Below are 13,486 nucleotides of genomic sequence, written 5' to 3'. Positions count from 1 at the left end.
AGAATGCAAATTACTAACCAACCTTTTGATATTTCTTTCAGGGACACCTGTGTGGTTCTTTGTGAAAATTGCTCCAATTCGAAACGAACAGGATAAAGTGGTTTTATTTCTTTGCACTTTCAGTGACATAACTGCTTTCAAGCAGCCCATTGAGGATGATTCATGTAAAGGTTTGTAATTCTGATTTGCAAGTACATTACTGTCTTTTTTGCCTTTAGTGTGGCTCTTGCTACAGGGAATTTGAGGTTGCTAAGGCAATCCCTGCACAAAATTCAAGAGTGAAACTTTGTGTTGGGTAAAGTACTTCATGATTCTGGAACATATTGGAGAAGAAAGGGAGAACAACAATAAAAAAAAATCCCTTAGTTTAGAAAAGCACTTGAATCGATTTCATCCCTTTTTAAATGAATACTTTCAAAATGAGTAGATGGAGAAGATAATTGGCCAGTTGTGAACCATCAAGATTTTCTCAGGATTTCCAGTGATAGATGTCAGTCCTCCAAATGGTGCAGTCCTTGGCCACATTCATCTGATTTATAGACAAACTTAGATTTGACTGAGTTTGTTAATACAGACACATGCACCTCTCTACTTCTGTGGTTAAGTCTGAGGATGGTTAATTGGTTTGGAATACAGCTTTCATGAGGCTGTGGCCTTCTCCAAGTAACATTTCCAGGTTGCTCTTTGATCAGCTTTATGATCACATGTTAGCACTTATCTCATTGTATCATATGCACATGTTGTTTGAATAACATTGAGGACCTAGGGAAGGATATCATTCAAGATTTCTGGAACAGCGGTCTCCCGTCAGGAGATGGCATGTTATTTCCTGAGGTTTTGGAGTGGAGGGTGTCTTAGCACCTCTTCATCTCCCTTGCTGTAGTTTGCACTCTGGAAAACTCAGGAGACCAGGAGCTATTTCATGTTGCAGTGCTGTTTGGCTCTGTGACTGGCTTTCCAGTGGGACCTGACAACTTGCTCCTTGTGGTTTTCTAAGATGCAGCAGAGGTGAAGTGGCATCCAGGGGACAGACTGAGGCAGATTATGGTTTGTGTGCTAATGTTTTGGTGGTTAAATGGGCATTATAGCAGGAAATAAAAAGTACTAGGTGGAGGCTCTCTGGAGTGTATCTCCTCTGAGAGTAATATCCTGGCTCATTTAAACACTCATTTTAATGGTCATCAGATACATCAATGTATTCTGTTAAAAACTGTCTGATAGCTCTGTGAATCCATTCAAGCCTGCCTGTTGGTTTTAGGATTGCAACAGACACAGTATCTCACAACAATGTCTTAGTATCCGGAAGCTTCCATTTTCTTGCAGATTTATGATTGCCCTATTTCTAGTTTCTGGGTTTAAGATTTTTCTTGAAATAGTAGCACTCAATGATGGACACAGTCATGATGAAATGCCAGCTTGTCACCATGTAGAAGAGCTGTCTGTTTTTGATTTAATAAACTCATAAATAACAAGGCAATTAAAGGCAATCAGATGTCTTGATATTTATTTTTTTTTGAGCTTTCCCTTAAAAATGTAAATCATGTGATTTGGTCAAGCCTTCATGTTTGCATTTTATCATTGCTGATTACATGAGGTGTAGGTATTTGGTGGGACAGGTATACCTTATAGAGAATGCTCATTGTCTACCACCTTGATGTTTAAATCTCATGAAACTTGAAAAGATAAATCAGTAAGATCCATGTAGGTTTATTTTCCAGGGATAATAGATTTCACTTCATTTTACCTGCCTTACTGTTGTCTTTTATTGTTGATAAGAGTTCTGGCACAACACACACACACACACGTTCATATTTTCATACTATTATCCATTAGCCAAGGTATTCTTTTCTGTTGTGAAATAATATGAGTAACATGTGGCTTATAAAAATTTAAAACACTTGCACATACACACACTTCAGCATTCAACATAGAAACCTTGCTAGTGGATCATGCTTAATGTCTCCTCAAAGACCTGACTTTGTTGTCCATTTCAAGAGCCACGGCAGACATGTCAGACCTTCCTATTTGTCATGTCACTGTGCCCCTGGCCTGCTCTGATTTGATGATCTGCTTAGGGTGAAGTCAGATTTTATATTTGTTTATGAGGAAGTGGTGTGGTGATTTGCCAGGCCTCGTTAGTTTTAAACCCATGAACTTCCAACCTGGTTCTCAGGATGAACTCTGGATGGGAACTACACTGTCCTGTGTATGGAATGTCCTCTTTGTTGACATTTCTGCATTGTTCCAATTGCCTTTAGAGTCATGAGACTTGTAGACCCTGGCTTGTTCTGAGTTGTAATGGAAGGAGGCATGACCCTAAACCTGGAAAACTTCCATATAATTGCTCTTTAGTGTAGCCACTGGGGATGCTTTTCCAATCATCGGATTAGTCTTTGGAGTCAGTTGTGCTCAAGTTGTCTTTATAATTAACCCATTTTCCCTGATTATGCATTGTCTATCTTGGGGACTGAGGAGTGGGGCTTCTGATGATGATTGGAGAAGCCATTTTGCACCCTGTGATTTTTGTAAGCTACCCGTAAAGGAGTAAATGCCCAGCATCCTTAACAGTAGGCCATTTTAGCCTCTGACACAAAGAAACTTCCCTCCTCCCAGGGTTTTGAGTGCAGGTGAGGAGTGCCCTGGGAAAGCTTTCTGAGTTCCCTCATTGACTGTTGTTCTCATGATCCTTCAATAGGGTATCCAGGTTCCTAACTTGGTCATCTTTATTTCGCTGTCTGCATTTTTTGGATGGATTCTCTTACTATCTAGCAAACAGTGCCCACACATAGCATGAAGCAGGGAATACAAGTCAGGGTAGATTTGCTGTCCGCAGTTTGTGTGTGTGTGTGTGTATGAATGTGTGTATGTGTGAGTATTGTGTGTTTTAAGAGCTGAATGAGTGGAAATTCTTGGGCTAAAATGAGCATCTGTGATATGTTAGGGAATTTCATTTGCTTCTTGGTTTTCATGGATAATGAAGACTGAAGGATTCCTAAAAATCTCTTCTGGAGTTTTACATTCCTTTTGGTGTCTGTATTTGGCTCAAGTTTAACTCTGAATTTAGAAGGAAACACATGGACCATTGAAAAGGAGTTTGCTTCTTTAATAGGAAGTTATTTGGTAGAATAACAGAGAAAACATGAGGGGTGACTCATCCTTGGTGAGCAAGATAGAGAGAATGATCTGAGCTTTACTTTCTCACCCTTGTCTGCTCTTGGAAAACCTTCTGATGCAGCAGGTAGAATGGGAGAGACAAAAGGATCCTGCTTCGCTGTGAGTGCATCATTGATCTGAAATGGCAATATGATTTCCCACTAGTCCTCAGGTTTTATTCCCCTCAGTCTCATCTGCAGCTGTCATCCCAGTCATCCAAGCCAGAAGCTGGGGAGCACCCCCCAGAGCTCCTGTCCTTCACCTGCAGCTGCTGCTTGCTGAGTTCTTTCAGTTTGCTTCTGCTCCTGCTCTCATGCATTCCTCCTACTCTGGGGGCACTTGTCCACGCCTGCACAGTCTCTGACTCATCTTCTGCCTGCCCAACATTTTTGTTTAGTCCACTTTCTGCATTGCTCTTTTTCTAGAATCTGTCAGTGAATATATCTCCCTTCCAACCATCTTCAAGTTCCTTGTGAGTTTAAGGTTTTTGACTTAACCTCTAGGTTCTCACTGACTACAGTTTCCCCTCTTTGGTTCCTGAAATTCTTCAGCATCATTTCAGTACATTCTATGTCTTCCACCTGCCCTGTAAAAGCCATGCCTCACTCCTCCAGCCATGTAGAATATCTTGCTCTCTGGTGACATTTTAACATGCCTTTGTAGATGTTATTCTGTACATGTAGGAAGTCTTTTCTTTCCTTCTTGAGACCATCTAGTTTCTACTCATCTTTCAAAAATTTGCCAGAATATCCAGCACTGTGCATGCTGAATAGATGTATAGAATCAGTACATGAATGAATCTTTTTTTTTTCATTTGGCTAGGCTTGATGATTGTTATAAAGTATCTATTTTCCAAAGACAAAACAAGGCATTGGGAATTTGAGGGAGAGTTTCCTTCCCTTGCAGCAAGGAGAATCTGCTCATCTTGGGGAGAAGAACCACTTCCCATGCAGAACATTCTTACCCTGTAGTACACTCTGCTCAGGCAGGCGAGAGCAGCTGGTCTACGAGCCACATTGTTGGAAAGAGAGTTAGGGCTAAGCCAGAGAGACTCATGAGTTGACTTGAACTGGGGGAAATGCCTAGAGAGTTCCTGGATCTTTCTGTTCATCTGTTCATCAGCTGATGGACCAGGTGGAGTCTGGTGTACCCACCCTGCCATCGTTATTCCCATGGTCAGTCATTGGTGGTGAAGATGGTGGTAAGGTAGGTGTGAAGCCTTTGCTGACATTTGCATGCACCACTTTTTTCTACCTGGTTGAGAGACGTGGTACCTGGAGCTGGCGTTGATGTGGCATCCCATATGGGTGCTGGTGTGTGTCCCAATTGTTTCACTTTGGTTTCAGCTCTTTGCTAATGGCCTGTGAAGTACAGAAAAAGATGGCTTAAGCGTTTGGGCTCCTGCTGCCTACATGGGAGACCTGGAGGGGGTTCCTGGCTTCGGTGTACCCTGCTGCTTATCATTATAGCCATCTGGGGTATAGGCCAGTGGATGGAGGTCTCCCCACCTCTCTCTGTAGCTTTTTTAAGGTAAATAAATCTTTTTCCTTAATTGAAAAAGAAACATACTTCCTGCTGTTTTTGAAAAGCTTGCAGAATTCAGTTCTACTTTATTCTGAGGTGAACAGTCTGAAAAGAGACTTTGAAAGTTCTGGTCCAGAGTTGCTACAAGCACATCCTAGTGCGCCTGTTTATAAAGGGTGCGTTTGGGGAGATGTCAGAGACCCTACAGAGTCTTGGCCATCCCCAGCATCCCCGTATCTCTGCTTCATGGCATCGGAATAGATGAAAGTGCCACTAGCATTTATGAAAGACCCTTTTGCCATGAGATTAAAAAACAAGCTGATTTGCTATTCTTGCTATATTGAGTAAGATTTATCCAGATTATGATGCTTAAAGATTGTGCCAAAAGAAGACCCTTTATCTATTTAGCTCCAATGTTTTCTGGATATTAAGTCTGTTTTGGAAAGGAGCTCCAGGTGAAATTTGGAATTGTGCTGGAAGACACTGCATACTTCTCAATTCTAGAGAATAAAAAAGTGCAATCTTTTGGTGGTGCCTTTAGCTGCCTGGTCGGAATGGTTGTCTGTTTATTTGTTATACATTTGTGTTCTTGTTTTTGGAGCTCTTGAAACCTGAGCTTGTGAACTTTGAAAAGTTTTCAGGGGTCCCATGGGGGCAACTGTTATAGTCAATACCTTGTTCAGTGTTGTAAGATTGTCTTTGGGGGGGTCTTCAGAAATAGTCATCTTCATTCACACATCTCTGACACTCAGCAGAAACCTCTCACCAACTGTCTTTCCCCCATCTCAAAGTAGACTAAAGTCTGTCAATGCTTTTTCTCTTCCTACCTTGGAGTATTTGTTCCCCTTGCCTTGGGTGACCATTTGAGTGGCTCAGCCATTAAAAATCCAGAACCAGCTCATTTCCTGCAAGATTAGGCAGTGTGGGATTGGAGACAGTCATAACCTTGAGTTGAGAAACAGTTTGATTTCCTGATATTAGTGGTTAGAAAGATCGTGGGGATCTGTACTCTAAATGCTTTCTCATTGTCTGCATGCTCTGTCCTCAGTTTCCTTGTTGGTAAAATGGCACTACAACCTGCCCTATACACTTCATAAGGCTGTTGTCAGGAGGAAGAGAATGTGCTTGGGAAAATTCAATTGCTATCACAGTTCCGTAGGTGCCATCCTGAGGAATGAGTGTTGTTTGTGGGGAGGGGAGTGAGGCATGGGAGCTCAGGGGGGCAGTGGGTGCTTGTTCCTGGCTGACTGTGTACATGCCTCTGTCCCTTTGGGCATAGTTGACCTTATCTTTTTTGCTCTTCCACATGCTTCAGGCTGGGGGAAGTTTGCTCGGCTGACCAGAGCCCTGACAAGCAGCAGGGGGGTCCTGCAGCAGCTGGCGCCCAGCGTGCAGAAGGGCGAGAACGTCCACAAGCACTCTCGCCTGGCAGAGGTAAGCGCAAGGGATGGCTCTGCTCAAAGCTCACATCTAAGGGATGCTGGCCAGAGGACAACCGTTCCAAGCTGATACGCTGGTAGGGAGGGAGCCTTGGGGGTCCCCACACTCTTGTCTTGACCGGGCTGCCTCTCAAACTGGATGACTTCAGGTAAATGATCCAACTCCTTTGAGTTTTATGGTTTTATGTCAGCAGCAGCTGGTTTGGAAAACTGACTCCAATGTGCTTGTGATTTTGGGTGTTAAGTCATTTTTTTGAGGTAGGTAAAGAAGGAGCTAGAAGTGCCTGCAAGCTATAGACAGTTTAGTTATTATTGCAGTTCATGGTATTATGGACAAAAATGACACAGGAAGTATAAAAAAGAAAATAGAAATCACTTATAAATCTGCTGACCATATGCTATTGTTTGTTTTTTTGTGTGCATTTAGCTCATTTCCATGCATATATTGTATGTCCTAAAGTCTAAGAAATTTACGTTTCTTGTTAATATTTATGAAATTGAAGTATGCTTGAGAAGCAATGTGTGTGTACATTGAATATGGTTGTGTTTTTTTTCTCTTGCCTTTATATAATCAGGAACATTGCTTCTTGGCCTTTTGGCTAAGATCAAGTGTAGTATATAATCAGGAACATCTTTCCATGTTAATAAATATACTTAAAATGATTATTTTGATAATATTTGTAGTAAGGAGGATTTGTAATGATGGTTTTCTCCCTTTTGTTAGGGCATATGAGAGGTTGGGAAGTCTCTAGAATGTGCTTTATCAGGTTTAGTACACCCAATCTCTAAATATGGGTCTTTTTCAGCGATTGTTGCCAATTAAGAGAATAAAACCCTCCACTTGGCAAACCTCCATGTTACCCACATACGGTAGCGTAAGCTCTCCCTCTGCCTGGAGGTAGCCAGGCCAGTCCTGGATCCAAGCTTGGGTGGTGAGGCCCTTTCTCACCTGATGCCTGGCTCTTGTATTGCTGAGGAAGAAGCTCCCTGTGTGATGTGCCCCTAGCAGGTGCTCTGCAGGTGTGTAGGAATGAATGCAGCATGAGTCAACTCCTGAAGCTCTCTGCAGCAGCCAGAAGTGTTAGCTGACAGTGGGAGTGTGGAGTGCTTGAGTGTGTCCTGTTAGAGGAGGAGAAGGCAGTCAGATAATGGCAGCATCAGTTTTGGTTATGATGTGGTTCATCAACCTGTGGGTCAAGAAGACTAAAAGGGTCTGATCCACTCACAGGCTGCAGTTTTCTTTACCCCTTCCATGGTTAATCACACAACCTCCTCTCCTCTTTCTCTCCTCCCAGCTCTATCTTACTTGGCTGTACTGGCCTCCTTCCTGTTTCTTTAATTCATGACTGGTCCTTCCCACACTTTCTGTGGGACAATTCCATTGGGTAAACTCCATTTTCTCTATGTGGCCACTCTTATCAGTGGGGTTCTACCAGAAAAACAGAGCCGGTGCAATATTTATGTATTAAGAGATTTATAGCAGGGAGTTTGCTTATATGACTGTGACTGTTGGCTACACAGCTCCAAAGTGTATGGGACCCAGAGAAACCTCAATTGTTCTCGTAAGACCTTTCAACTGATTGAATGAGGCTTATACAATATACAAGGATAATCGTTTCTCCTGAAAGTTAGCAGCTGTAGATATTACACACACAAAATACCTGCACAAGGACACTGACCTAAACACTAAATTTTTCTTAGATAACTGTGTGTCATGACACAAATTGACATCCAAAACTGACCTTTATGGTTCACTTGTTGTCAACAAGACAACCATACACATTTCCTTAAGCCATGCCTATTCCCCAAGTAAATTAAAGTTGAAAACTATGCATCTGACTACCTAGGATCATGGTGTCTAACACATAATAGAAGGTGCTCAGCCGTGGGTTTTTAAATTGATTGAATTGAAGGAAAAAGACAGTGTTAATACTTTTGCCCATTAATTGTCGATGTAAGGAAGCCACTTGATTCTCATGCCAGGTAGCTTGGCTGTGGTTTACTGACTTGATGGATGTTTCCTAAGATCCACCTTGCACCTTTCGGTTTTGTTGATTTCTCTCTATTGAGTCCCTATTTTTAATTTTCATTGGGTTTTTGCTCTTAACATTTGCTTTTCTTTTGCTTACTTTGAATTTAATATACTTTTATTTTTCCTGTTTCCTAAGCAGAAGTTAAAAATATTGATTTTTAAAGAAAGGTTTACCTAAGTACTTGGGTAATGCCTTATTGAGTAGGGCCAGACCAGATTAAAACTGGAAGGCAGCGATTTGATCTACTTGAGCCATCGCCTGCTACTGTCAGAGTATGAGTTTTCAGGAAGCTGGGACTGGGAGCAGAACTGGGACTGAACTCAAGCATTCTAATATGGGATGAGGGTATCAAACCAACCCCCAGCCTCTTCATTTTGAGGGATAATTTTATGGGGTAATAATAATCAATTTAAATTTTAACAGGTTGAAGTATTTCATTTTGCATTTTCTTTATCTATTTCCCTGTTGATGGACACCTGGGTTGATTCTGTATCATGGTTATTGTCAATAATGCAAGTGTAGATCTCCCTGACATAATGATTTCATTTCCTTTGGATGTATAGTGAGTATTGGTGTTGCTGGATCATATGGTAGTTCTATTTTAAATCTTTTTAGAGGTACCTCCATACTGTTTACTTTATTGGATATGCTAATTTATAATCCCACCAACAGTGTGTAAGGATTCCCTTTTCTGCACTTCCTCTCCAACACTTATATTTCATCCTTTGTGTGATAATCATTCTTTTTTTTTGGCTTTTTTTCCCCTTTATTTTTTAAAATTATTTTTGACAATCTTGACATAATTAGGTTAAAAAGGTTCAAGCATTACAGAAAAATGGGCAAGACAATCAGTTCTGTATTGTTTCCTTAATATATCTGATGTAAAAGGAGATTTTAAGGGAGAAGCCCCATCCAGTCTTCCACCCACCCCAGGTCCCAGATGTGGGGCATGCTCCGAGGTTCTTGCTCAAGTGGTTTTGATAGTTCAACAGTTCTGAATTGCTGCCACTCTCACCACTCCAAGCACGATGCGGTTGTTGGAGAATCCACTGATTGACATAGTCCATCATAGAGTCTGCATTTGTCCAGTATTTCGCTGCCAACATATAGCTGGGTGGTTGGTTGACTTGTTCTGTCTTCTGTCTTTTCTTGGTTAGGGTTCTGAGTCCGGCATTTTGATAGGGGAGATCTCCAAAGAAACTTTGAGGTATTCCCAGACCAGATTCCCGTGTGCTCTAGCAAGCACAGGGCCCGGTACAGTCCATCACCACAATAATCTGGTGGTTGCATCCGCTGGGTTGGTTCTGTTTTCATCCCTGTCTTCCACTGGAACCAATGGGTGTTTGCAGTCCAGCCTGGTTCTGTCCAGCACATACTCGGCCCTCGCATAAACCAGTGGGAGCTACAGCCTAGTCGGAGTGACCCACAATAACCCCAACCAGGCCCACCCCCTACCCTGGTTTGCCAGTATGTGTGGCAGACTAGTCCAGTCTGTCCCACATCTCATTCGGCTCTCGTACATGTCAGTGGGTATTAAAGCCTAGTTCCATCTAACCAACTCAACTATCCAGCCCTCACTGAGGTTGTTGGGTGTCTTTGTCTAGCCACCCCAGCCCCTGTCCTAGTTTTCATGCCCTCGTGTGGAAGTGGTAACCCAAGAGGGAGGAACCCACTATTTCCCTCCCAGGCCACTCCCACTCCCAGGTTATGCACTCTCCAGGTGGTTCTGTGGTTTAACTTGACAGAACTAGCCCCCAGTGCCCGCTTCTGCCAGCTGATGCTGTGGCTAAGCCCCAATAACCCTCACCCACTCTAATTGTAGTTTGCACCAGTAGGAACAATCAGCCCAGCCTGGTTTTTCCCTGATCTGGTCCACATGAGACGCACAGGTGCTGTAGCCCTGCCTAGTCTGGTCTACCCCATCCCAGCTCACACTCTCCAGTGGGAGTAGCTGTTCAGCAAGGGAACCATCCCTTATTCCCCTGCCGGTTCTGCCCCCTCCCTTCCTGGTTCTCACGTGTGCTGGTTGGGTGCTGTGGTCACATTTGGCACAGGCAACCTCACCTTGGCATTCTGTGTTGTGCACTGATTTTGTCGCGACTGAACCTGGCTCAGCCCACACTCTGTTCTGGCATTTGGATTTGCCAGTGGGTGACGTGAACTGATTCAGCCTGGTCTGCCCCCGACCCATGCCAAATGTATGCCAGTGGGATACTTTCCATGACCTCTTGGCTGCTTCCTTCCATGCTTCTTGCGCTTACCTGCAGGGTCTGTGTTCTGCCAGAGGAGTTGCCTGGGCTCCTCCATCAGAACCCCTCCAAGTGCCAGATTTCACTCATACCAATGGGTCCATGAGCCAGCACTATTCAGTTCACTTCCTGTCCTAGCAGGAACAGTGGCTTTCCTAACTGGCCTTCAACCCATTCCGGTTCTTGCTGTTGGATGTTTCAGCCCAGCCACGGCTCGTCCATACCCACATATGGCTCATATATGGTTCAGTTGGGGTTGAGACCTAGCTTAGTCTGTCCCACATCTACCCTGGTCCTCCAGAACACCAGATGATGTTGCAGTCTGGCCTGGCCTGGTGCATCTTGTCCCAGTCCACACTTGTGCCAAGGGAGACTACAACTATATCCTGACCAGAATGCAGCCACATTCCAGCTCATGCGCCCCTTGGTGAGAACCTCCATCCAGCTAGGGTGTCCCCTTAGCCCCCAAGCTGGGCCTGTTCCCAGCCATAGATTGCACACATGCCAGTGGTTGCTGTGACTCAGCTTGACACAGCCCCTCACCTGTTGTGACCCCTGCCTTAGACACTGTGGCTCAGCATCCGTGGCTCATGCAGACCAGTTGGTGCAGTAACCTAGCTGGACATGTCTTGTGCTCCAACCTGGTTTCCAATCTTACTTGTGGGCTAAGGTTTGCTCAGTACTGCCCAGTGCGCCCGTTCCATCGCCTTTTCATACATTGATGAGCTGTTGGTGCTACTTTGCCCAGCCTGTCTGACCCCCACGTCCGGACCACCTGTTCACCAGTGGGAGCTGTAAGTCGCCAGGGGAGCTTCCCAAGTTTCTCCCCCTGATCCCCTCCCAGACCCAGTTCTCATACATGCCACTGGGCTTTAGACCAGTGCCCGGCACAGTCCGACCCTCCCCTTGGCCTTGCATGAGCTGGTGAACGTTGCAGTTCGGCCCACCCCACACCCCACTCAGGATGCACACTCGAGTGCCACTGCCCCGACTAGTCCAGACTGCTGTCTGTTCTCTAATCTATGACCAATGGCAGGCTCCCCAGTCACACCTAGCTTAGTCCACCACCACTCGATCTCTTGAAGTAACCTGTGGGGCTAGAATTTCCATAGGGTTTGGCCCACACATCCCCCACAGAATCTTCCCCTGGATATGGTTCTTTAGTGTTTGTTAATGTCATGGCCCTGCTTTATGTGATCGGTCTCCGCTGGGTCAGTTCGGTCTCCGCTGGGTCAGTTCTGTTTCCAGCCCTGTCATCCACTTGGACCAATGGGTATTGTGGTTCAGCTCGATCCTACCCACTTCATACTCGGTCCTTATGCAAACCAGTGGGAGCTGCAGCCTAGTTGGGGCAACTCCCCATAACCCCCACTGGGCCTGCTCCCTTCCCTAGTTCCCATGCATGTGAGTGAGTTACCGCAGGCTTGTTCAGTCTGTTCCACCTCTCATTAAGCTCTGGTACTTGTCAATGGGCATTGAAGCCTAGTTCGACCTAACCAGCCTACTATCCAGCCCACACACATACTGGCAGGTGCCTTTCTGTTTAGCAACTCTGCCCCTGTCCTGGTTTTCGTGCTCTTCAGGGGGAGTAGTTACCCATGAGGGAGGTGCCCACTATCTCCCTGCTAGGCCACTCCAACTTCTGGATTGCGCACTCTCCAGGTGGTTCTGGCATTTAAGTTAACAGAATTGTGCAATAATCATTCTAATGGATGGGATATGCTATCTCCTGGTGGTTTTAATTTGTGTTTATCTGATAGTTATAATGGACAGTTTTTCATATGGCTGTTAGCCATGTCATGTGTCTTCTTTTGAGAAATGTCTACTCAAAGCCTTTGCCCACTTTTTATTATAATTTGCTTTTAAAGATTTATTCATTTATTTGATCTGTTAAGCCCTCCACTCAATAGATGGCTTTGGGTATTCAGATACTGTTACCTATGATAGGTAAAAACATATACCAATAATAGCAAAGCATTGAACATCAACTTTCTGGGCAAGCATTTTCTCATTCTGGAGTATAGTTCAGCCAGCTCCTTGTGTCCCAAATTAACTGAGGAGCCAAACAATAAGGATATACACCAGGGAAAATGATTACAAAGAAATCTGAGCTCCAGGGTCCTTCTACTCATTCCTGGAAATATTGGCATATTTTGATATTATAGTTTTAATAAATGCAAGTATATACTGCAGATACTTATGTGCTTCACATTTGAAAAGTGTATCGATCGTCTTAGTTGAATTAATGATACAAGGTTTTAATTGGACGATCGGGAAGCTGGATAAATGTTTAAGCTGAACAGTTCTTTTATTGACTACCCCCTGGGCGCTAATGAGATGATCATTTAAGGTAATTTTTCTTCTTCTACTCATTAAAATATTATGATTTTACAACACTGACTCTCCCCCTTTTAAAAGATTGATTTTATTTTTTATTTGAGAGACAGATGTACAGAGAGAAGGAAATTAAGAGAATATCTTCCATCTGCTGATTCACTCCCCATGTAGCTGCAAAGCTGGGGCTGAGCCAATCTGAAGCCAGGTGCCCGGAGCTTCTTCCGGGTCTCTCATGTGGATGCAGGGTTCCAAGGCTGTGGGCCATTCTCTACCACTTTTCCAGGCCACAGGCAGGGGGTGATGGGAAGTGGAGAGCTGGGATATGAACTAACACCCATATGGGATCCTGGCAGATGCAAGGCGAGGATTTAGCCACTAGGCCATTGCACCAGGCCCATGTGTGAGATTTTAGTTCAGAAGCTCTTTCAAACTGTAAGGTACTAGAGATTAATTTAACAATGGTACATGGTTTAAAAACTGTGTAGGAGTAGTAAACATTGACGGTGTATCACTTCAAATTCAATTGTAAAAATGAAAATGTTGCAGGTAATATTGAGGTCCTTTTACAACTTATTTTTAGAAGCAATCACTGAAACATGTGACTCCTTTTTACTGATGTTTATGTTTTGTTACTTCTGTATTTGTCCATAAAACATAGTTGCTGTATAGTTTTTCTTATTTATTTGAACAAATGGTACTGTATAGTGATATTTTGCAACTAACATTTTAAGAAACTTTTTCACTTTGTAAT

At 43.7% G+C, this 13,486-nt stretch overlaps 1 protein-coding gene and 1 pseudogene across 2 annotated transcripts in view; both read left to right on the top strand.

Moving 5' to 3' along the window:
* Positions 1-13,486, top strand: part of KCNH1 (potassium voltage-gated channel subfamily H member 1) — a 334,081-nt gene that overhangs the window by 35,119 nt on the left and 285,476 nt on the right. For both annotated transcript variants that reach the window (XM_004578675.2, XM_004578674.2), the window contains exons 4-5: positions 42-170; positions 5,993-6,111. In XM_004578675.2, the coding sequence (XP_004578732.1) occupies positions 42-170; positions 5,993-6,111 (248 nt within the window). The remainder of the gene's footprint in view (positions 1-41; positions 171-5,992; positions 6,112-13,486) is intronic.
* Positions 6,696-6,868, top strand: LOC118759203 (U2 spliceosomal RNA; annotated as a pseudogene).

This window comes from Ochotona princeps, chromosome 10 (assembly GCF_030435755.1).
Source record: "Ochotona princeps isolate mOchPri1 chromosome 10, mOchPri1.hap1, whole genome shotgun sequence".
Classification (NCBI taxonomy): Eukaryota; Metazoa; Chordata; class Mammalia; order Lagomorpha; family Ochotonidae; genus Ochotona; species Ochotona princeps.
This window is presented reverse-complemented; position numbering and strand designations above follow the sequence as displayed.